The 25,392-nt window shown below is 41.1% G+C and overlaps 1 protein-coding gene across 4 annotated transcripts in view; it reads left to right on the forward strand.

Moving 5' to 3' along the window:
* The window catches only part of CDC14A (cell division cycle 14A), a 182,393-nt gene that overhangs the window by 108,507 nt on the left and 48,494 nt on the right, over positions 1-25,392 (forward strand). For all 4 annotated transcript variants that reach the window (XM_059900504.1, XM_059900512.1, XM_059900490.1 and 1 more), the window contains one exon: positions 22,691-22,829. In XM_059900504.1, the coding sequence (XP_059756487.1) occupies positions 22,691-22,829 (139 nt within the window). The remainder of the gene's footprint in view (positions 1-22,690; positions 22,830-25,392) is intronic.

The raw sequence follows: 25,392 nt of genomic DNA on the forward strand, positions 1-25,392 counted from the left end.
GGCTATTGTAAATAGTGCTGCAATGAACATTGTGGTACATGACTCTTTTTGAATTATGGTTTTCTCAGGGTATATGCCCAGTAGTGGGATTGCTGGGTCATATGGTAGTTCTATTTTTAGTTTTTTAAGGAACCTCCATACTGTTTTCCATAGTGGTTGTATCAATTTACATTCCCACCAACAGTGCAGGAGGGTTCCCTTTTCACCACACCCTTTCCAGTATGTATTGTTTCTAGATTTTTTGATAATGGCCATTCTGATTGGTGTGAGGTGATACCTCATTGTAGTTTTGATTTGCATTTCTCTAATAATTAGTGATGTTAAGCATCTTTTCATGTGCCTCTTGGCCATCTGTTTATCTTCTTTGGTGAAATGTCTGTTTAGGTCATCTGCCCATTTTTTAACTGGATTGTTTGTTTCTTTGATAATGAGCTCTATGAGCTGTTTGTATATTTTGGAGATTAATCCTTTGTTGTTTCATTTGCAAATATCTCCCATTCTGGGGGTTGTCTTTTTGTCTTGTTTATGGTTTCCTTTGCTGTGCAAAAGCTTTTAAGTTTAATTAAGTCCCATTTGTTTATTTTTGTTTTTATTTCCGTTACTCTGGGAGGTGGGTCAAAAAAGATCTTCCTGTGGTTTATGTCAAAGTGTGTTTTTCCTATGTTTTCCTCTAAGAGTTTTATAGTGTCTGGTCTTACATTTAAGTCTTTAATCCATTTGGAGTTTATTTTTGTGTATGATGTTAGGGAGTGTTCTAATTTCATTCTTTTACATGTAGCTGTCCAGTTTTCCCAGCACAACTTATTGAAGAGGATGTCTTTTCTCCATTGTATGTTCTTGCCTCCTTTGTCGTAAATTAGGTGCCCATATGTGCGTGGGTTTACCTCTGGGCATTCTATTCTGTACCATTGATCTATATTTCTGTTTTTGTGCCAGTACCATACTGTCTTCATTACTGTAGCTTTGTAGTATAGTCTGAAATCAGGGAGCCTGATTCCTCCAACACTGTTTTTCTTTCTCAAGATTTCTTTGGCTCTTCGGGGTCTTTTGTGTTTCCATACGAATTGTAAAATTTTTTGTTCTAGTTCTGTGAAGAATGCCATTGGCAGTTTGCTAGGGATTGCACTGAATTTGTAGATTGCTTTGGGTAGTATATTCATTTTCACAATATTGATTCTTCCAATCCAAGAACATGGTATATTTCTCCATCTGTTTATGTCATCTTTGATTTCTTTCATCAGTGTTTTATAGTTTTCTGAGTACAAGTCTTTTGCCTCCTTAGGCAGGTTTATTCCTAGGTATTTTATTATTTTTGTTGCAATGGTAAATGGGAGTGTTCCTTAATTTCTCTTTCTGATTTTTCATTGTTGGTGTATAGGAATGCCAGAGATTTCTGTGCATTCATATTTTTATCCTGAAACCTTACCAAATTCATTGATTAGTTCTAGTAGTTCCCTGGTGGCATCTTTAGGTTTTTCTATGTATAGTATCATGTCATCTGCAAACAGTGACAGTTTTACTTCTTCTTTTCCAGTTTGTATTCCCTTTATGTCTTTTTCTTCTCTGATTGCTGTGGCTAGGACTTCCAAAACTATGTTGAATAAGAGTGGCGAGAGTGGACATCCTTGCCTTGTTCCTGATCTTAGTGGAAATGCTTTCAGTTTTTCACCATTGAGTATGATGCTTGCTGTGGGTTTGTCATACATGGCCTTTATTATGTTGAGGTAGATTCCCTCTATGCCCATTTTCTGGAGAGTTTTTATCATAAATGGGTGTTGAATTTTGTCAAAAGCTTCTTCTACATCTATTGAGATGATCATATGGTTTTCATTCCTTAATTTGTTAATGTGGTGTATCACATTGATTGATTTGCATATATTGAAGAATTCTTGCATCCCTGGGATAAATCCCACTTGATCATTGTGTATGATCTTTTTTTTTTTTTTTTTAAACATCTTTATTGAAGTATAATTGCCTTACAATAGTGTGTTAGCTTCTGCTTTATAACAAAGTGAATCAGTTATACATATACAATATGTTCCCATTTCTCTTCCCTCTTGCATCTCCCTCCCTCCCACCCTCCCCATCCCACCCCTCTAGGTGGTCACAAAGCACCGAGCTGATCTCCCTGTGCTATGCGGCTGCTTCCCACCAGCTATCTATTTTACATTTGGTAGTGTATATATGTCCATGACACTCTCTTACCCTGTCACATCTCACCCCACCCCCTCCCCATATCCTCAAGTCCATTCTCTAGTAGGTCTGTGTCTTTATTCCCGTCTTGCCACTAGGTTCTTCATGGCCTTTTTTTTTTTCCTTAGATTCCGTATATATGTGTTAGCATACTGTATTTGTTTTTCTCTTTCTGACTTACTTCACTCTGTATGACAGACTCTAACTCCATCCACCTCATTACAAATATCTCCATTTCATTTCTTTTTATGGCTGAGTAATATTCCATTGTATATATGTGCCACATCTTCTTTATCCATTCATCTGTCGATGGACATTTAGGTTGCTTCCAGGTCCTGGCTATTGTAAATAGAGCTGCAATGAACATTGTGGTACATGACACTTTTTGACCTATGGTTTTCTCAGGGTATATGCCCAGTAGTGGGATTGCTGGGTCGTATGGTAGTTCTATTTGTAGTTTTTTAAGGAACCTCCATACTGTTCTCCATAGTGGCTGTATCAATTTACATTCCCACCAACAGTGCAAGAGTGTTCCCTTTCCTCCACACCCTCTCCAGCATTTATTGTTTCTAGATTTTTGGATGATGGCCATTCTGACCGGTGTGAGATGATATCTCATTGTAGTTTTGATTTGCATTTCTCTAATGATTAATGATGTTGAGCATTCTTTCATGTGTCTGTAGGCCATCTGTATATCTTCTTTGGAGAAATGTCTATTTAGGTCTTCTGCCCATTTTTGGATTGGGTTGTTCGTTTTTTTGTTATTGAGCTGCATGAGCTGCTTGTAAATCTTGGAGATTAATCCTTTGTCAGTTGCTTCATTTGCAAATATTTTCTCCCATTCTAAGGGTTGTCTTTTGGTCTTGTTTATGGTTTCCTTTGCTGTGCAAAAGCTTTTAAGTTTCATTAGGTCCCATTTGTTTATTTGTGTTCTTATTTCCATTTCTCTGGGAGCTGGGTCAAAAAGAATCTTGCTGTGATGTATGTCATAGAGTGTTCTGTCTATGTTTTCCTCTAAGAGTTTGATAGTGTCTGGCCTTACACTTAGGTCTTTAATCCATTTGGAGTTTATTTTTGTGCATGGTGTCAGGGAGTGTTCTAATTTCATACTTTTACATGTACCTGTCCAATTTTCCCAGCACCACTTATTGAAGAGGCTGTCTTTTCTCCACTGTATATGCTTGCCTCCTTTATCAAAGATAAGGTGACCATATGTATGTGGGTTTATCTCTGGGCTTTCTATCCTGTTCCATTGATCTATATTTCTGTTTTTGTGCCAGTACCAAACTGTCTTGATTACTGAAGCTTTGTAGTATAGTCTGAAGTCAGGGAGCCTGATTCCCCCAGCTCCATTTTTCGTTCTCAAGATTGCTTTGGCTATTCGGGGTCTTTTGTGTTTCCATACAAATTGTGAAATTTTTTGTTCTAGTTCTGTGAAAAATGCCAGTGGTAGTTTGATAGGGATTGCATTGAATCTGTAGATTGCTTTGGGTAGTAGAGTCATTTTCACAATGTTGATTCTTCCAATCCAGGAACATGGTATATCTCTCCATCTATTTGTATCATCTTTAATTTCTTTCATCAGTGTCTTATAATTTTCTGCATACAGGTCTTTTGTCTCCTTAGGTAGGTTTATTCCTAGATATCTTATTCTTTTTGTTGCAATGGTAAACGGGAGTGTTTTCTTAATTTCACTTTCAGATTTTTCGTCATTAGTGTATAGAAATGCAAGCGATTTCTGTACATTAATTTTGTATCCTGCTACTTTACCAAATTCATTGATTAGCTCTAGGAGTTTTCTGGTAGCCTCTTTAGGATTCTCTATGTATAGTATCATGTCATCTGCAAATAGTGACAGCTTTACTTCTTCTTTTCCGATTTGGATTCCTTTTATTTCTTTGTCTTCTCTGATTGCTGTGGCTAACACTTCCAAAACTATGTTGAATAATAGTGGTGAGAGTGGGCAACCTTGTCTTGTTCCTGATCTTAGTGGAAATGGTTTCAGTTTTTCACCATTGAGGACAATGTTGGCTGTGGGTTTGTCATATATGGCCTTTATTATGTTGAGGAAAGTTCCCTCTATGCCTACTTTCTGCAGGGCTTTTATCATAAATGGGTGTTGAATTTTGTCGAAAGCTTTCTCTGCATCTATTGAGATGATCATATGGTTTTTCTCCTTCAATTTGTTAATATGGTGTATCACATTGATTGATTTGCGTATATTGAAGAATCCTTGCATTCCTGGGATAAACCCCACTTGATCATGGTGTATGATCCTTTTAATGTGCTGTTGGATTCTGTTTGCGAGTATTTTGTTGAGGATTTTTGCATCTATGTTCATCAGTGATATTGGCCTGTAGTTTTCTTTCTTTGTGACATCTTTGTCTGGTTTTGGTATCAGGGTGATGGTGGCCACGTAGAATGAGTTTGGGAGTGTTCCTCCCTCTGCAATATTTTGGAAGAGTTTGAGAAGGATAGGTGTTAGCTCTTCTCTAAATGTTTGATAGAATTCACCTGTGAAGCCATCTGGTCCTGGGCTTTTGTTTGTTGGAAGGTTTTTAATCACAGTCTCAATTTCAGTGCTTGTGATTGGTCTGTTCATATTTTCTATTTCTTCCTGGTTCAGTCTCGGCAGTTTGTGCATTTCTAAGAATCTGTCCATTTCTTCCAGGTTGTCCATTTTATTGGCATAGAGTTGCTTGTAGTAATCTCTCATGATCTTTTGTATTTCTGCAGTGTCAGTGGTTATTTCTCCTTTTTCATTTCTAATTCTATTGATCTGAGTCTTCTCCCTTTTTCTCTTGATGAGTCTGGCTAATGGTTTATCAATTTTGTTTATCTTCTCAAAGAACCAGCTTTTAGTTTCATTGATTTTTGCTATTGTTTCCTTCATTTCTTTTTCATTTATTTCTGACCTGATCTTTATAATTTCTTTCCTTCTGCTGGCTTTGGGGTTTTTTTGTTCTTCTTTCTCTAATTGCTTTAGGTGCAAGGTTAGGTTGTTTATTCGAGATGTTTCCTGTTTCTTGAGGTAGGCTTGTATTGTTATAAACTTCCCTCTTAGCACTGCTTTTGCTGCGTCCCATAGGTTTTGGGTCGTCGTATCTCCATTGTCATTTATTTCTAGGTATTTTTTGATTTCCCCTTTGATTTCTTCAGTAATCACTTCATTATTAAGTAATGTATTGTGTAGCCTCCATGTGTTTGTATTTTTTACAGATCTTTTCCTGTAATTGATATCTAGTCTCATAGCGTTGTGGTCGGAAAAGATACTTGATACGATTTCAATTTTCTTAAATTTACCAAGGTTTGATTTGTGACCCAAGATATGATCTATCCTGGAGAATGTTCCATGAGCACTTGAGAAAAATGTGCATTCTGTTGTTTTTGGGTGGAATGTCCTATAAATATCAATTAAGTCCATCCTGTTTAATGTATCATTTAAAGCTTGTGTTTCCTTATTTATTTTCATTTTGGATGATCTGTCCATTGGTGAAAGTGGGGTGTTAAAGTCCCCTACTATGATTGTGTTGCTGTCGATTTCCCCTTTTATGGCTGTTAGTACTTGCCTTATGTATTGAGGTGCTCCTATGTTGGGTGCATAAATATTTACAATTGTTATACCTTCCTCTTGGATCGATCCCTTGATCATTATATAGTGTCCTTCTTTGTCTCTTGTAATAGTCTTTATTTTAAAGTCTATTTTGTCTGATATGAGAATTGCTACTCCAGCTTTCTTTTGATTTCCATTTGCATGGAATATCTTTTTCCATCCCCTCACTTTCAGTCTGTATGTGTCTCTAGGTCTGAAGTGGGTCTCTTGTAGACAGCATATATATGGGTCTTGTTTTTGTATCCATTCAGCCAGCCTGTGTCTTTTGGTGGGAGCATTTAATCCATTTACATTCAAGGTAATTATCGATATGTATGTTCCTATTCCCATTTTCTTAAATGTTTTGGGTTTGTTATTGTAGGTGTTTTCCTTCTCTTGTGTTTCTTGTCTAGAGAAGTTCCTTTAGCATTTGTTGTAAAGCTGGTTTGGTATTGCTGAACTCTCTCAGCTTTTGCTTGTCTGTAAAGGTTTTAATTTCTCCATCACATTTGAATGAGATCCTTGCTGGGTAGAGTAATCTTGGTTGTAGGTTCTTCTCCTTCATCACTTTAAGTATATCCTGCCACTCCCTTCTGGCTTGCAGAGTTTCTGCTGAAAGATCAGATGTTAACCTTATGGGGATTCCCTTGTGTGTTATTTGTTTTTTTTCCCTTGCTGCCTTTAATATGTTTTCCTTATATTTAATTTTTGACAGTTTGATTAATATGTGTCTTGGCGTGTTTCTCCTTGGGTTTATCCTGTATGGGACTCTCTGTGCTTCCAGGACTTGATTAACTATTTCCTTTCCCATATTAGGGAAGTTTTCAACTATAATCTCTTCAAATATTTTCTCAGTCCCTTTCTTTTTCTCTTCTTCTTCTGGGACCCCTATAATTCGAATGTTGGTGCGTTTAATGCTGTCCCAGAGGTCTCTGAGACTGTCCTCAGTTCTTTTCATTCTTTTTTCTTTATCCTGCTCTGCAGTAGTTATTTCCACCATTTTATCTTCCAGGTCACTTATCCTTTCTTCTGCCTCAGTTATTCTGCTATTGATCCCATCTAGAGTATTTTTAATTTCATTTATTGTGTTTTTCATCATTGCTTGATTCCTCTTTAGTTCTTCTACGTCCTTGTTAAATGCTTCTTGCATTTTGTCTATTCTATTTCCAAGATTTTGGATCATCCTTACTATCATTATTCTGAATTCTTTTTCAGGTAGACTACCTATTTCCTCTTCATTTGTTAAGTCTAGTGTGTTTTGACCCTGCTCCTTCATCTGCTGTGTGTTTTTCTGTCGTCTCATTTTGCTTATCTTACTGTGTTTGGGGTCTCCTTATCACAGGTTGCAGGTTTGTAGTTCCCGTTGTTTTTGGTATCTGTCCCCAGTGGCTAAGGTTGGTTCAGTGGGTTGTGTAGGCTTCCTGGTGGAGGGAACTAGTGCCTGAGCTCTGGTGGATGAGGCTGGATCTTGTCTTTCTGGTGGGCACGTCCACGTCTGGTGGTGTATTTTGGGGTGTCTGTGGCCTTATTATGATTTTAGGCAGCCTCTCTGCTAATGGATGAGGCTGTGTTCCTGTCTTGCTAGTTGTTTGGCATAGGGTGTTCAGCACTGTAGCTTGCTGGTCATTGAGTGATGCTGGGTCTTGATGTTGAGATGGAGATCTCTGAGAGATTTTTGCCGTTTGGTATTACGTGGAGCTGGGAGGTCTCTTGTGGACCAGTGTCCTGTAGTTGGCTCTCCCACCTCCGAGGTACGGCCCTGATGCCTGGCTGAAGCACCAAGAGCCTTTCGTCCACACGGCTCAGAGTAAAAGGGAGAAAAAATAAAAAGAAAGGAAGGAAGGAAGGAAGGAAGGAAGGAGGAAGGAAGGAAGGAAGGAAGGAAAGAAAGAAAGAAAGAAAGAAAGGAAAGAAAGAAAGAAGCTATAATATAGTGAAGTAAAATAAAGCTATTGTAAAGCAAAGCTATACAGACAAAATCTCCCCCAGAAGCATATACATATACACTCACAAAAAAAAAAGGGAAAGGGGAAAAATTAATATATCCTGCTCCCAAAGTCCACCTCCTGAATTTGGGATGATTCGTTGTCTATTCAGGTACTCAACAGATGCAGGCACATCAAGTTGTTTGTGGAGTTTTAATCCGCTTCTTCTGAGGCTGCTGGGACAGATTTCCCCTCCTCTTCTCTGTTCGCACAGCTCCTGGGGATCAGCTTTGGATTTGGACCCGCCTCTGCGTGTAGGTTGCCTGAGGGCATCTGTTCCCCGCCCAGACAGGACGGGGTTAAAGGAGCAGCTGCTTCGGGGACTCTGGCTCACCCAGGCCGCGGGGAGGGAGGGGTACAGAGGAGGCGGGGCGAGCCTGCGGTGTCAGAGGCCGGCGTGACGTTGCAGCAGCCTGAGGCGCGCCGTGCGTTCTCCCGGGGGATGTTGTCCCTGGATCACGGGACCCTGGCAGTGGCGGGCTGCACGGGCTCCCGGGAGGGGCGGTGTGGAGAGTGACCTGTGCTCGCACACAGGCTTCTTGGAGGCGGCAGCAGCAGCCCCAGCGTCTCACGCCCGTCTCTGGGGTCCGCGCTGATAGCCGCGGCTCGCGCCAGTTTCTGGAGTTCGTTTAGGCGGCGCTCTGAATCCCCTCTCCTTGCGCGCCGCGAAACAAAGAGGCAAGAAAAAGTCTCTTGCCTCTTCGGCAGCTGCAGACTTTTTCCCGGTCTCCCTCCCAGCCAGCTGTGGTGCGCTAACCCCTTCAGGCTGTGTTCACGCCGCCAACCCCAGTCCTCTCCCTGCGATCCGACCAAAGCCCGAGCCTCCGCTCCCAGCCCCGCCCGCCCCAGCGGGGGAGCAGACAAGCCTCTCGGGCTGGTGAGCGCTGCTCGGCGCCGAGCCTCTGTGCGGGAGTCTCTCCGTTTTTCCCTCTGCGCCCCTGTTGCTATGGGATCCGCGCTGTTAGCTGCGGCTCGCGCCCGTCTCTGGAGTTCGTTTAGGCGGCGCTCTGAATCCCCTCTCCTCGCGCACCAGGAAACAGGGAAGAAAAAGTCTCTTGCCTCTTCGGCAGCTGCAGACTTTTTCCCGGACTCCCTCCCGGCTAGCTGTGGTGCACTAACCCCTTCAGGCTGTGTTCACGCCGCCAACCCCAGTCCTCTCCCTGCGATCCGACCGAAGCCCGAGCCTCAGCTCCCAGCCCCGCCCGCCCCGGCGGCTGAGCAGACAAGCCTCTCGGGCTGGTGAGTGCTGGTCAGCGCCGAGCCTCCGTGCGGGAAGTGCGGGAATCTCTCCGCTTTGCCCTCCGCACCTCTGTGGCTGCGCTCTCCTCCGTGGCTCTGAAGCTTCCCCCCTCTGCCACCCGCAGTCTCCGCCCGCGAAGGGGCTTCCTAGTGCGTGGAAATCTTTCCTCCTTCACAGCTCCCTCCCACTGGTGCAGGTGCCGTCCCTATTCTTTTGTCTCTGTTATTTCTTTTTTCTTTTGCCCTACCCAAGTACGGGGGGAGTTTCTTGCCTTTTGGGAGGTCTGACGTTTTCTGCCAGCGTTCAGTGGGTGTTCTGTAGGAGCTGTTCCACGTGTAGATGTATTTCTACTGTATCTGTGGGAAGGAAGGTGATCTCCGCGTCTTACTCTTCCGCCATCTTCTCTCCGGCTCCCGACAACTAATTTTAAATATAGATTCAATGGGTTTTCAAACACTATGAAGAGTAACAGAAGTCTTTGCTAAGTTGAATATTTCACCTGAAAGAGAAATTTGTGGCTTCTTGATTTGCCAACTAGATTAACTTCCAAAAATCGAAAGGAAGCTGTGTATGATCTTTTTAATGTGCTGTTGGTTCTGTTTGCTAGTATTTTGTTCAGGATTTTTGCATCTATGTTCATCAGTGATATTGGTCTATAATTTTCTTTTTTTGTGATATCTTTTTCTGGTTTTGGTATCAGGGTGATGGTGGCTTTGTAGAATGAATTTGGGAATGTTTCTCCCTCTGCAATTTTTTGGAAGCGTTTGAGAAGGATCAGTGTTAGCTCTTCTCTAAATGTTTGATAGAATTCACCTGTGAAGCCATCTGGTCCTGGACTTTTGTTTGTTGGAAGATTTTTAATTACGGTTTCAATTTGATTATTAGTGATAGGTCTGTTTATATTTTCTAATTCTCCCTGGTTCAGTCTTGGAAAATTGTACCTTTCCAAGAATTTGTCCATTTCTTCATGGTTGTCCATTTTATTGGCATATAGTTGTTTGTAGTAGTCTCTTATAATCCTTTGTATTTCTGCAGTGTCTGTTGTGATTTCTCCTTTTTCATTTCAAATTTTATTGATTTGCCTCCTCTCCCTTTTTTTCTTGATGAGTCTGGCTAAGGGTTTATCAATTCTTTATCAAAAAGAACCAGCTTTTCGTTTTATTGATCTTTGCTATTGTTTTCTTCATTTCTATTTGATTTACTTCTGCTCTGATCTTTATAATTTCTTTCCTTCCACTGACTTTGGGTTTTCTTTGTTCTTCTTTCTCTAGTGGTTTTAAGTGTAGGGTTTGATTGTTTATTTGACATTTTTCTTGTTTCTCGAGGTGAGATTGAATTGCTATAAACTTCCCTCTTAGAACTGCGTTTGCTGCGTCTTATAGGTTTTGTGTTGTTGTGTTTTTGTTGTCATTTGTTTCTACGTATTTTAAAATTTCTTCTTTGATTTCTTTAGTGATCTCTTGGTCATTTAGTAGTGCACTGTTTAGCCTCCATGTATTTGTGTTTTTTACAGTTTTTTTCCTGCAGTTGATTTCCAATCTCATAGCGCTGTGGTCAGAAAAGATGCTTGATACGATTTCAGTTTTCCTAAATTTTCTGAGGCTTGATTTGTGACCCAAGATGTTATCTATCCTGGAGAATGTTCTGTGTGCACTTGAGAAGAAAGTGTATTCTGCCACTTTTGGGTGGAATGTTCTATAAATATCAATTAAATCTATCTGGTTTATTGTATAATTTAAAGCTTGTGTTTCCTTATTTATTTTCTGTCTGGATGATCTGTCCATTGGTTTAAGTGGGGTGTTTAAGTCCCCTACTATTATTGTGTTAGTGTTGATTTCTCCTTTAATGGTTGTTAGCATTTGCCTTATGTATTGAGGTGCTCCTATGTTGGGTGAATAAACATTTATAATTGTTATATCTTCTTCTTGGATTGATCCTTTGACCATTATGCAGTGTCCCTCCTTATCTCTTGTAACAGTCTTTATTTTAAAGTCTATTTTGTCTGATACAAGTATTGCTACTCCAGCTTTCTTTTGATTTCCATTTGCATGGAATATCTTTTTTTAGCCCTTCACTTTCAGTCTGTATGTGTCCCTAGGTCTGAAGTGGGTCTCTTGTAGACAGCATATATATGTATCTTGTTTTTGTATCCATTCAGCCAGTCTTTGTCTTTTGGTTGGGGCATTTAATCCATTTACATTCAAGGTTATTATTGATATGTATGTTCCTATTACCACTTTCTTAATTGTTTTGTGTATATTTTTGTGGGTCTTTTTCTTGTGTTTCCTGCCTAGAGAAGTTTCTTTAGCATTTGTTGTAAAGCTGGTTTGGTGGTGTTGATTTCTCTTAGCTTTTGCTTGTCTGAATAGCTTTTGACTTCTCCATCGAATCTGAATGAGATCCTTGCTGGGTAGAGTAATCTTGATTTTAGATTTTTCTCTTTCCTCACCTTAAGTATATTCTTTTTTTTTTTTTTAAGTGAAAAAAACTGTATGATTTATTAACATATTAAAGCTATAAACCTATTAATGGAAATTTCAAGCAATTCTTCCTAATTTACGTTTTGGGAGAATTTGTTTCAAGGAACAGGGTAAGAGAGAACTGCATTCTTTTTTTTTTTTTTCCTAACATCTTTATTGGAGTATAATTGCTTTACAATGGTGTGTTAGTTTCTGCTTTTTTTAAAAAAAATTTATTTATTTATTTATGGCTGTGTTGGGTCTTCATTTCTGTGCGTGGGCTTTCTCTAGTTGCGGCAAGTGGGGGCCACTCTTCATCGCGGTGTGTGGGCCTCTCACTATCGCTGCCTCTCTTGTTGCAGAGCACAGGCTCCAAACGCGCAGGCTCAGTAATTGTGGCTCACGGGCCTAGTTGCTCCGCGGCATGTGGGATCTTCCCAGACCAGAGCTCGAACCCGTGTCCCCTGCATTGGCAGGCAAATTCTCAACCACTGCACCACCAGGGAAGCCCCTAGTTTCTGCTTTTTAACAAAGTGAATCAGTTATACATATACATATGTTCCCATATCTCTTCCCTCTTGCGTCTCCCTCCCTCCCACCCTCCCTATCCCACCCCTCTAGGTGGTCACAAAGCACCAAGCTGATCTCTCTGTGCTATGCAGCTGCTTCCCACTAGCTATCTATTTTACGTTTGGTAGTGTATATACGTCCATGCCACTCTCTCACTTTGTCCCAGCTTCCCCTTCCCCTTCCCTGTATCCTCAAATCCATTCTCTAGTAGGTCTGTGTCTTTATTCCCGTCTTGCGCCTAGGTTCTTCAGAACTTTTTTTTTTTAATATTCCATATATGTGTGTTAGCATACAGTATTTGTTTCTCTCTGTATGACAGACTCTAGGTCCATCCACCTCACTACAAATAACTCAATTTTGTTTCGTTTTATGGCTGAGTAATATTCCATTGTATATATGTGCCACATCTTCTTTATCCATTCATCTGTCGATGGACACTTAGCTTGCTTCCATGTCCTGGCTATTGTAAAGAGAGCTGCAGTGAACATTTTGGTCCATGACTGTTTTTGAATTATGGTTTTCTCAGGGTATATGCCCAGTAGTGGGATTGTTGGGTCATATGATAGTTCTATTTTTAGTTTTTTAAGGAACGTCCATACTGTTCTCCATAGTGGTTGTATCAATTTACATTCCCACCAACAGTGCAAGAGTGTTCCCTTTTCTCCACACCCACTCCAGCATTTATTGTTTGCAGATTTTTTGATGATGGCCATTCTGACTGGTGTGAGATGATATCTCATTGTAGTTTTGATTTGCATTTCTCTAATGATTAATGATGTTGAGCATTCTTTCATGTGTTTGTTGGCAATCTGTATATCTTCTTTGGAGAAATGTCTATTTAGGTCTTCTGCCCATTTTTGGATTGGGTTGTTTGTTTTTCTGATACTGAGCTGCATGAGCTGCTTGTAAATTTTGGAGATTAATCTTTTGTCAGTTGCTTTATTTGCAAACATTTCCACCCATTCTGAGGGTTGTCTTTTTGTCTTGTTTATGGTTTCCTTTGCTGTGCAAAAGTTTTAAGTTTCATTAGGTCCCATTTGTTTATTTTTGTTTTTATTTCCATTTCTCTAGGAGTTGGGTCAAAAAGTATCTTGCTGTGATTTATGTCATAGAGTGTTCTGCGTATGTTTTCCTCTAAGAGTTTGATAGTGTCTGGCCTTACATTTAGGTCTTTAATCCATTTTGACTTTATTTTTGTGTATGGTGTTAGGGAGTGTTCTAATTTCATTCTTTTACATGTAGCTGTCTAGTTTTCCCAGCACCACTTATTGAAGAGGCTGTCTTTTCTCCACTGTATATTCTTGCCTCCTTTATCAAAGATAAGGTGACCATATGTGCGTGGGCTTATCTCTGGGCTTTCTATCCTGTTCCATTGACCTATATTTCTGTTTTTGTGCCAGTACCATACTGTCTTGATTACTGTAGCTTTGTAGTATAGTCTGAAGTCAGGGAGCGTGATTCCTCCAACTCCGTTTTTCTTTCTCAAGATTGCTTTGGCTATTCGGGGTCTTTTGTGTTTCCATACAAATTGTGAAATTTTTTGTTCTAGTTCTGTGAAAAATGCCATTGGTAGTTTGATAGGGATTGCATTGAATTGGTAGATTGCTTTGAGTAGTATAGTCATTTTCACATTGTTGATTCTTCCACTCCAAGAACATGGTATATCTGTCCATCTATTTGTATCATCTTTAATTTCTTTCATCAGTGTCTTATAATTTTCTGCATACAGGTCTTTTGTCTCCTTAGGTAGGTTTATTCCTCGATATTTTATTCTTTTTGTTGCAATGGTAAATGGGAGTGTTTTCTTAATTTCACTTTCAGATTTTTCATCATTAGTGTATAGGAATGCAAGAGATTTCTGTGCATTAATTTTATATCCTGCTACTTTACCAAATTCATTGATTAGCTCTAGTAGTTTTCTCGTAGCATCTTTAGGATTCTCTATGTATAGTATCATGTCATCTTCAAACAGTGACAGCTTTACTTCTTCTTTTCTGATTTGGATTCCTTTTATTTCTTTTTCTTTTCTGATTGCTCTCGCTAAAACTTCCAAAACTATGTTGAATAATAGTGGTGAGAGTGGGCAACCTTGTCTTGTTCCTGATCTTACCGGAAATGGTTTCAGTTTTTTACCATTGAGGACGATGTTGGCTGTGGGTTTGTCATATATGGCCTTTATTATGTTGAGGAAAGTTCCCTCTATGCCTATTTTCTGGAGGGTTTTTATCATAAATGAGTGTTGAATTGTGTTGAAAGCTTTCTCTGCATCTATTGAGATGATCATATGGTCATTCTCTTTCAACTTGTTAATATGGTGTATCACGTTGATTGATTTGCGTATACTGAAGAATCCTTGCATTCCTGGGATAAACCCCACTTGATGATGGTGTATGATCCTTTTAATGTGCTGTTGGATTCTGTTTGCTAGTATTTTGTTGAGGATTTTTGCATCTATGTTCATGAGTGTTATTGGCCTGTAGTTTTCTTTCTTTGTGACATCTTTTTCTGGTTTTGGTATCAGAGTGATGGTGGCCTCATAGAATGAGTTTGGGAGTGTCCCTCCCTCTGCTATCTTTTGGAATAGTTTGAGAAGGATAGGTGTTAGCTCTTCTCTAAATGTTTGATAGAATTCACCTGTGAAGCCATCTGGTCCTGGGCTTTTGTTTGTTGGAAGATTTTTAATCACAGTTTGAATTTCAGTGCTTGTGATTGGTCTGTTCATATTTTCTATTTCTTTCTGGTTCAATCTCGGAAGGTTGTTCATTTCTAAGAATTTTTTCATTTCTTCCAGGTTGTCCATTTTATTGGCATATAGTTGCTTGTAGTAATCTGTCATGATCCTTTGTATTTCTGCAGTGTCAGTTGTTACTTCTCCTTTTTTATTTCTAATTCTATTGATTTGAGTCTCCCTTTTTTTCTTGATGAGTCTGGCTAATGGTTTTTAAATTTTGTTTATCTTCTCAAAGAACCAGCTTTTCGTTTTATTGATCTTTGCTATCGTTTCATTTCTTTTTCATTTATTTCTGATTTGATCTTTATGATTTCTTTCCGTCTGCTAACTTTGGGTTGTTTTTGTTCTTCTTTCTCTAATTGCTTTAGGTGTAAGTTTAGGTTGTTTATTTGAGATGTTTCTTGTTTCTTAAGGTAGGATTGTATTGCTATAAACTTCCCTCTTAGAACTGCTTTTGCTGCATTCCATAGGTTTTGGGTCATCGTGTTTTCATTGTCATTTGTTTCTAGGTATTTTTTGATTTCCTCTTTGATTTCTTCAGTGATCTCTTGGTTATTAAGTAGTGTATTGTTTAGCCTCCATGTGTTAGTTTTTTTTACAGAATTTTTCCTGTAATTGATATCTAGTCTCATAGCGTTGTGGTTGGAAAAGATACTTGATACGATTTCAATTTTCTTAAATTTACCAAGGTTTGATTTGTGACCCAAGATATGATCTATCCTGGAGAATGTTCCATGAGCACTTGAGAAGAAAGTGTATTCTGTTGTTTTTGGATGGAATGTCCTATAAATATCAATTAAGTCCATCTTGTTTAATGTAACATTTAAAGCTTGTGTTTCCTTATTTATTTTCATTTTGGATGATCTGTCCATTGGTGAAAGTAGGTGTTAAAGTCCCCTACTATGATTGTGTTACTGTCAATTTTCCCTTTTATGGCTGTTAGTATATGCCTTATGTATTGAGGTGCTCCTATGTTGGGTGCATAAATATTTACAATTGTTATATCTTCTTGGATTGATCCCTTGATCATTATGTAATGTCCTGCTTTGTCTCTTGTAATTGTCTTTGTTTTAAAGTTTATTTTGTCTGATATGAGAATTGGTACTCCAGCTTTCTTTTGATTTCCATTTGCATGGAATATCTTTTTCTAGCACCTCACATTCAGTCTGTATGTGTCCCTAGGTCTGAAGTGGGTCTCTTGTAGACAGCATATATATGGGTCTTGTTTTTGTATCCATTCACCCAGTGTATGTCTTCTGGTTGGAGCATTTAATCCATTTACATTTAAGGTAATTATTGATATGTACATTCCTATTACAATTTTCTTAATTGTTTTGGGTCTGTTATTGTAGGTCTTTTCCTTCTCTTGTGTTTCCTGCCTAGAGAAGTTCCTTTCGCATTTGTTGTAAAGCTGGTTTGGTGGTGCTGAATTCTCTTAATTTTTGCTTGTCTGTAAAGGTTTTAATTTCTCCGTCAAATCTGAATGAGATCCTTGCTGGGTAGAGTAACCTTGGTTGTACGTTTTTCTCCTTCATTACTTTAAATATGTCCTACCACTCCCTTCTGGCTTGCAGAGTTTCTGCTGAAAGGTCAGCTGTTAACCTTATGGGGATTCCCTTGTGTGTTATTTGTTGCTTTTCCCTTGCTGCTTTCAATAATTTTTCTTTGTATTTAATTTTTGATAGTTTCATTAATATGTGTCTTGGCATGTTTCTCCTTGGATTTATCCTGCGTGGGACTCGCTATGCTTCCTGCACTTGATTAACTATTTCCTTTCCCATATTAGGGAAATTTTCAACTGTAATCTCTTCAAATATTTTCTCAGTCCCTTTCTTTTTCTCTTATTCTTCTCGGACTCATATAATTTGAATGTTGGTGCGTTTAATGTTGTCCCAGAGGTCTCTGACACTGCCCTCAATTCTTTTCATTCTTTTTTCTTTATTCTGCTCTGCAGTAGTTATTTCCACCATTTTATCTTTCAGGTCACTTATCCGTTCTTCTGCCTCAGTTATTCTGCTATTGATCCCTTGTGGAGAATTTTTAATTTCGTTTATTGTGTTGTTCATCACTGTTTGTTTGCTCTTTAGTTCTTCTAGTTCCTTGTTAAACGTTTCTTGTATTTTCTCCATTCTATTTCCAAGATTTGGATCATCTTTACTATCATTATTCTGAATTCTTTTTCAGGTAGACTGCCTATTTCCTCTTCATTTGTTAGGTCTGATGGGTTTTTACCTTGCTCCTTCATCTGCCGTGTGTTTCTCTGTCTTCTCTGTTTGCTTAACTTACTGTGTTTGGGTCTCCTTTTCGCAGGCTGCAGGTTCATAATTCCCATTGATTTTGGTGTCTGTCCCCAGTGGCTAAGGTTGGTTCAGTGGGTTGTGTAGGCTTCCTGGTGGAGGGGACTAGTGCCTGTGTTCTGGTGGATGAGGCTGGATCTTGTCTTTCTGGTGGGCAGGTCCACGTCTGGTGGTGTGTTTTTGGGGTGTCTGTGACCTCATTATGATTTTAGGCAGCCTCTCTGCTAATGGCTGGGGTTGTGTTCCTCTCTTGCTAGTTGTTTGGCATAGGGTGTGCAGCACTGTAGCTTGTTGGTCGTTGAGTGGAGCTCGGTCTTGGTGTTGAGAAGGAGATCTCGGAGATTTTTGCTGTTTGATATTATGTGGAGCTGGGAGGTCTCCTGTGGACCAGTGTCCTGAACTTGGCTCTCCCACCTCAGAGGCACAGCCCTGACGTCTGGCTGGAGCACCAATAGCCTGTCATCCACACGGCTCAGAATAAAGGGGGGAAAAATAAGAAAGAAAGAAAGAAGAAGATAAAATAAAATAAAGTAAAATAAAATAATTAAAACAAAAAATAATTATTAAAAAAATTTTTTAAGTAATAAAAACATAGAAAAAGAAAGAAGAGAGCAACCAAATCAAAAAACTAATCACCAATGATAACAAGTGCTAAAAACTATACTAAAAACAAACAAACAAACAAAAAAAAACGGACAGACAGAACCCAGGACAAATGGTAAAAACAAAGCTATGCAGACAATATCACAGACAGAAGCATACACATACACACTCACAAAAAGAGCAAAGGGAAGAAAATATATATATTGTTGCTCGTATGTCCACCTCCTCAACTTGGGATGATTCGTTGTCTATTCAGGTATTCCACAGATGCAGGCACATCAAGTTGAATGTGGAGATTTAATCCACTGCTCCTGAGGCTGCTGGGAGAAATTTCCCTTTCTCTTCTTTGTTCGCACAGCTCCTGGGGTTCAGCTTTGGATATGGACCCGCCTCTGCGTGTAGGTCACCTGAGGGCGTCCGTTCTTCGCTCACACAGGACGGGGTTAAAGGAGCAGCTGATTCGGGGGCTCTGGCTCACTCAGGCCGGGGGGAGGGAGGGGTACGGATGCGGGGGGAGCCTGCGGCGGCAGAGGCCAGTGTGATGTTGCACCAGCCTGAGTTGTGCCATGTGTTCTCCCGGGGAAGTTGTCCCTGGATCACGGGACCCTGGCAGTGGCGGGCTGCACAGGCTCCCAGGAGGGGAGGTGTGGAGAGTGACCTGTGCTCGCACACAGGCTTCTTGGTGGCTGCAGCCACAGCCTTAGCATGTCCTGCCCATCTCTGGGGTCCGCGCTGATAGCCACAGCTCGTGCCCGTCTCTGGAGCTCGTTTAGGTGGCGCTCTGAATCCCCTCTCCTCGCGCACCAGGAAACAAAGAGGCAAGAAAAAGTCTCTTGCCTCTTTGGCAGCTGCAGACTTTTTCCTGGACTCCCTCCCGGCTAGCTGTGGTGCGCTAACCCCTTCAGGCTGTGTTCACGCCGCCAACCCCAGTCCTCTCCCTGGGATCCGCCTGAAGCCCGAGCCTCAGCTCCCAGCCCCCGCCCGCCCCGGCGGGTGAGCAGACAAGCCTCTCGGGCTGGTGAGTGCTGGTCGGCACTGAGCCTCTGTGCGGGAATCTCTCCGCTTTGCCCTCCGCACCCCTGTGGCTGCGCTCTCCTCCGTGGCTCCAAAGCTCCCCCCCTCCGCCACTGACAGTCTCCGCCTGCGAAGGGGCTTCCTAGTGTGTGGAAACCTTTCCTCCTTCACAGCTCCCTCCCACTGTTGCAGGTCCCATCCCTATTCTTTTGTGTCTGTTTTTTCTTTTTTCTCTTGCCCTACCCAGTTACATGGGGCGTTTCTTGCCTTTTGGGAGGTCTGAGTTCTTCTGCCAGCATTCAGTAGGTATTCTGTAGGAGTTGTTCCACATATAGATGTATTTCTGATGTATTTTTGGGGAGGAAGGTGATCTCCACGTCTTACTCTTCTGCCATCTTGAAGCTCCTCCCCTCATTCTCCTTAAGTGTATTCTGCCACTGCCTCTGGCCTGCAGAGTTTCCTCTGAAAAATCGGTTGATAACCTTATGGGGATTCCTTTGTGTGTTATTTTTTGTTTTTCCCTTGCTGCTTTTAATATTTTTTCTTTGAATTTAATTTTTGTTAGTTTGATTAGTATGTGTCTTGGTGTGTTTTTCCTAGCGTTTATCCTGTATGGGACTCTCTGTGCTTCCTGGACTTGGGTGACTATTTCCTTTCCCATGTTAGGGAAGTTTTTGACTATAATCTCTTCAAATGTTTTCTCAGACCCTTTCTTTTTCTCTTCTTCTTCTGGAACCCCTCTAATTCGAATGTTGGCACGTTTAGTGTTGCTCCAGAGGTCTCTGATATTGTCTTCAATTCTTTTCATTCTTTTTTCTTTATTCTGCTCCTTGCAGTTATTTCCATCATTTTGTCTTCCAGCTCACTTATTCGTTCTTCTGCCTCAGTTATTCTGTTATTGATTCCTTCTAGTGTATTTTTCATTTCAGTTATTGTGTTGTTCATCTCTGTTTGTTTGTTCTTTAGTTCTTCCAGATCTTGTTAAACATTTCTTGTATTTTCTCAATCCGTGCCTCCATTCTATTTCCAAGATTCTGGATCATCTTTACTATCATTGCTCTGAATTCTTTTTCAGGTAGATTGCCTATTTCCTCTTCATTTATTTGGTCTTGTAGGTTTTTACCTTGCTCCTTCATCTGTGACATCGTTTTTTCTGTCTCTTTTTTTTTGTTATGAGTGGGATTGTGTTCCTGTCTTATTGGTTGTTTGGCCTGAGGCTTCCAACACTGGAGTTTGTCAGCTATTGTGTAGAGCTAGGTCTTGGTGCTGAGATGAGGAACTTTGTGAGACCTCATTCCGATGAATATTCCCTGAGGTCTGAGGTTCTCTGTTTGTCCGGTGGTTTGGACTCGGAGCTCCCACCGCAGGAGCTTTGGCCTGACCCCCGGCTCAGGAACCAAGATCCTGCAAGTTGCATGGGATGGGAAAAAAAAAAAAAGAGAACAATAACAAAGTAAAAAATAAAATTAGATTAGGAAACTGACACATATGTTAGAAAGAATATAAAAATAAAAATATAGATGAATCAATAAGCCTAAGGTACATCAGTACCACAATAGTAAAAAAGAGGAGGAGAGAAAAGAAAAACAAATAAAGGGGGAAAAGGCCTTGGCTGTGGAGGGCGGGGCCTAAGAAAGGGCAAGGTTTGGGTGGTGGGTGTGGCTAATGCTCAGGACCCATAGGGCTGGAAAAGGTCCTGGGGGCTGTGGTGGGTGGGACTTAGGCTCAAGGAACAGAAGGGGCCCAGGCGTGCCCCCCATCCCTGGTTTCAGAGGGCAGGGGACCTCACCTAGGAGCCCAGCAGGCTTCCTGGGCTTGAGTGGGTGGGGTAAATGCCCTCCTCTCCTCTCCTGCTCCTCCAGTCTGGGAGGGCTCCTCCTGCCTTCCTCTCCTGATCTCCCCGGCCTCCCTCCTATGCCCCCCGGGGGGGGGCAGCCTTGGAGTGCAGGGAACCGGCCTAGGAGCTCAGCAGGCTCCCCAGGCCCGAGTGGGCGGGGCAGTTGCCCTCCGCACCTCTCCCACTCCTCCCAGATGCCTCCTCCCGCCTGTCTCTCCTGATCTCCCCGGCCTCCCTCTTATGGCCCCAGGACCCACGTGGCCTTGATGGGGCTTTGGAGAGGGGGTACCAGCTTGGGAGCTCAGCAGGCTCCCTGGAGGGCCAGGCGATTGCCCTCCACTCCTCTCCTGCTCTTCCTGGAGAGTCCCTCCTGCCTGCCTCTCCTGATCTCCCCGGCCTCAGGGGTACCGATTCTGCCTGGCCTCCACTTCTGCTTCCCCCTCAGTCCCCCCACATCCTACTGGTTCACTTGGGGGTTCCTCCCATCTCCTTGGGCATCAGTCCTTCACTGGTGGCCGGCAGGCGCCCTAATTGTGGGGAGACACTAACTCCACGTCTTCCCACACTGCCATCTTCATCCTATCACTTTTGTTTCTCTGGAGAGAGAAAAAAAATCACAATATGTAAAAACACTTTGAAGAACATTTTGATCATGATAGTAACCAATACGTCCTTGAAAATCATTTCTAATTATATTAATTTCTCCTACATAACAGAAATTGGGTTCAACATAAGAAATATGTTGACACAAAAGTTTCCAAAAAATGTAAGAGTCTCAGGAAAGGAAACTTGAGCACTTCTGTTGGCTTGGTTCTTAGTGGATTGTGTGCTCTCATAAGGGCCAGGACCATGTCTGTTTTATTCGTCACCTTATCCCCAACTTCTAGCACAGTACCTGGCAGGTAGTAGCTGCTCCATCAATACCTATTGGCTGAGGAAATAATGAAATCCTGGTCTCTGAAGGAGTTACATAGAGGTTAGGACCACCTGGTGGAGATAGTATTGAAACAGTCATGAGTTAGGCAGCTAATGGGGCCTGATGATGCTTATGGTGTCTTCTTACTTTGATTCTATAATTCCTTATTCTACGATAAGTTAAAAAAAACCTCACCATTTAAATAGGCTTAAAAAAATGACCATGATAATATAATCAGTTACACTACTGACTCAGAGTCACACACACAAAGTGTTTTTTTAAAAATAATAAATTAATTATTTTTTGGTTGTGTTGGGTCTTGCTGTGGGTGGGCTTTATCTAGTTGCAGCGAGCGGGGGCTACTCTTTGTTGCAGTGCGCAGGCTTCTTGTTGCAGTGGCTTCCCTTGTTGCAGAGCACAGGCTCTAGGTGCATGGGCTTCAGTAATTGTGGCACGTGGGCTCAGTAGTTGTGGTGCACGGGCTTAGTTGCTCCACGGCATGTGGGATCTTCCCGGGCCAGGGCTTGAACCCATGTCCCCTGCATTGGCAGGAAGATTCTTAACCACTGCGCCACCAGGGAAGTCCAGAAACTGTTAACTGAAGGTTCATCTCAGCCTGGGCTGGAGCTAAGGATGGGGAGCATGGGGACACCTGACAGCTGATTTTTTTTTTAAGTTAGTTTATATATTTAAAAAAATTTATTTATTTACTTTTGGCTGAACTGGCTCTTTGGTGTGGCGCACGGGCTTCTCTAGTTGCGGTACGTGGGCTTAGTTGCGGTGAAATGTGGGATCTTAGTTCCCCAACCAGGGATCGAAACCAGGCCCCCCTGCATTGGGAGCGTGGAGTCTTAACCGCTGGACCTCCAGGGAAGTCCCTGACAGCTGATATTTTGCAAGTGCTTGTCTGGAACCAGTATTGCCTTAACAATGTTCACAAAGACAGTCATTCTCAAAGGCCCTTGGGGGTTGAACTCTCCATAATTTTCAAGATCCTTGCTCTGAGTTTTATATATATTTTTACATATGTTTATTTTGATCATATGATCTATTTTTAAAAAATTTCTTGAGTTAGAATTATCTTTCAACCCCTCCCCCCCCAATCATGAAAAAGCATTACATTATTGCCTGGGTTTAAAAATCTTGTATTAAATTTGAAACCATAGCAACTTCTGGACAGGGTTTAATTTCAGTGTTTTTGTGGGTGCATTTGCTGTATTTTGTATTTCTTGTTGTGTTTCCCTCTCTTACAGCTGGTCTTGGAAGAACAGGGACCTTGATAGCCTGTTATGTCATGAAACACTACAGGTTTACACACGCGGAAATAATTGCTTGGATCAGAATATGCCGGCCCGGCTCTATTATAGGACCCCAGCAGCACTTCCTGGAAGAGTAAGTATAGTGTCTGCATTATCACATGATGTTCTTGTTCCTGATTATTTCTGCCGCTTGTTCCCTGGTTGTGGACTATGTCAAGCCCGTGGTTGTGAAATGGCTGCATTGTTAGAGAAGGCTGTACCTCTAATGGAACGTTGTTGATTTGACAGCTAATGCATTCTAACTTTGTACCTTTTGTATTTCTTAGATCAGGTGAGAGTGAGAAGAAAATCACAGAGCCATCTCTGCCTACCTTTTTTCTGTCATTTTCTATGTGTGATCTGGCTACAGTGCAATTTTCTTATGTCAGCCCACTTGGCACTTTTCATTCTTCTTTTTTGTTTGCACATCTAAAAGCAGAATGCGAAAAAACACACTACAGAGGTCAGTCCGGGATTCGATGACATTGCCGCTCCTCTGACAACTAACTAAGCTGTTCATGTAGCTGCAACTTATGAGTTACCAAGGAAGAAATAAAGAAAACTGGGTAGTCCTGGCTATACCACTAACTAGCTTTATGACCATTATTTAGAAGAATACTTATAAATTCCTTCTTTCATCTGTTCACATACTCATTCATTAACTATTTGTCAAACCCCAGCCCGCAAGGCGGAGAGGCTTAACCTGTAAGAGTACAACCCTTTCTGATTTCCCCTTAAAATTTCAGAAATTACCATTAATTTACCCATTAAGAAAACGAAGAGATGAAATTAGCACTAGCTGATTTAGGTCCAGCTCTAAAATCAAATGGTGATGTCTTATACTGAAATTTCATTTTTTTCTTTTTATTCTGGTGTGGATCTATATGGAATAGCATTCTTTTCCAGATAATTCCTTTCCCATTTAAATCATTTTATGTCGGTGAGAAACAAATGATCATGAATTTCATAGAAAGATGCTGTAAGCAAGCTTTAAGCATCTGAAATGGATAAAAGGATTTGAGCCTACCGAGCAGTTACTTTAGTTGCCAATCCCAGAGGGAATAAGTGATAAGAAAAGACATGCTGAAACATGTGCAGTTATACCTTAGTTTAAAAGAATGAAGTGGAAGTGTAATGAATACACAAGGAAAAAATACCCAAGAACGGGATCATTAAGAAGACAAGTTCCTAGGTTTTTGGCCTGTGAGATACAAATAAAATAATTATATTATTTTAGAGCTTTCTTCTTGTCAGATTCTCTGCCAGTGGTTTCCATTATTTTGCATTATGTGTGCCTACAGCATGGGACTTTGTGCTGTGTATCTGCCAGGGGCTTGTTGTACTAATTACTTACTAAAGTTGAATAAATGGCCTTAGGGTTAGAAAACAAAAAACATTCCTAAACCTGGATCTTTAAGCCATCTCTTAAAATCATTGTTTGGAAGAATGTTCATTCATTAGGTACCTACCGAATACTCACCTTGTCCCTGGCTCTCTGCTAGGTACGGTTCACAAGGTGAGGAGATTTTCCTGAGAACACCACTGGTCAAATTCACCTGGATGTCTCAGGCCACCAGATGCCACAACCCTCCCACTTCATGCCTGCATACTCCTCCTTCCTACTCCCTACTCTGCCTTCCCTCTCTGCCATGGCTCAGAATAATAACAGAAGAAATTAGGGTTATGAGGCAAAGGCATTCTAAGTTGAAGAGTTTTTCATTTATAGATACTTAAGCAGCAAAACTTAGGTTATTTACTTAGGTGTGAGTCAATACTGTAGTTTTCTACTATCTGTGAATCTGAGGTGCAGGAATGACTTCCTTATATAACGAGATATTAAAATCAGTTATTACTAATGTTTAGGTCAGAACCTTCCTGAAGGCAGGTTCTCGATCTGAGGCACTATACCTTCTATATTTTGCAGTATTTCCTATAGAGCCATTTCTATGGAGAAATGTCTGCATTACTCATGGGCTTTCACAGGCTTTTTTGATTGCCTCCTTCTAGGTATCGGTCTATGGCCTAATTTACTTTATGCCTCTAAGTGGCACCAGAGGTAGTATTTTGCTTTACTTGACTGTGTACACTTCTTTTGTTTTCTCCTTCTCTCCTATTTTCCTTTTTGAAGACTATGTCTTCTACAAATATTTTCTCCCGTTCTGAGGGCTGTCTTTTCATGCTTTGCGATGACCTAGAGGGGAGGGATAAGGAGGGTGGGAGGGAGGCTCAAGAGGGAGGGGATATGGGGACATATGTATGCATATGGCTGATTTGTTGTACAACAGAAACCAACACAGTATTGTGAAGCAATTATACTTCAATAAAGATTAAAAAAACCCCAACTCACTAAAAAAAAAAGAGACTATGTCTTGATGGACCTCATGGCAGAAGACATACTTTACTGTGTTAGTGACATTCATTCTTTCAACAGATGTATGTTAGGTGCACAGTCTCTGCCAGGCAATGCTCCTGATCCCGGGGGTGCAGCAGTGAATGCAACAGACGAGGTCCTTTCCTCCCAGGGTGTCAGTATTTCTCGTCGAAGGAGCACACAGTAAACAAGTGTATACGTTTATATACAAGATGATTTCTGACAGGGACGTGACAATAGAGACCAGCAGCAGAGGAGGGGGATGACTGGTGGGGGAAAGCCGTTC

This window comes from Balaenoptera ricei, chromosome 1 (genome assembly GCF_028023285.1).
Source record: "Balaenoptera ricei isolate mBalRic1 chromosome 1, mBalRic1.hap2, whole genome shotgun sequence".
Taxonomy (NCBI): Eukaryota; Metazoa; Chordata; class Mammalia; order Artiodactyla; family Balaenopteridae; genus Balaenoptera; species Balaenoptera ricei.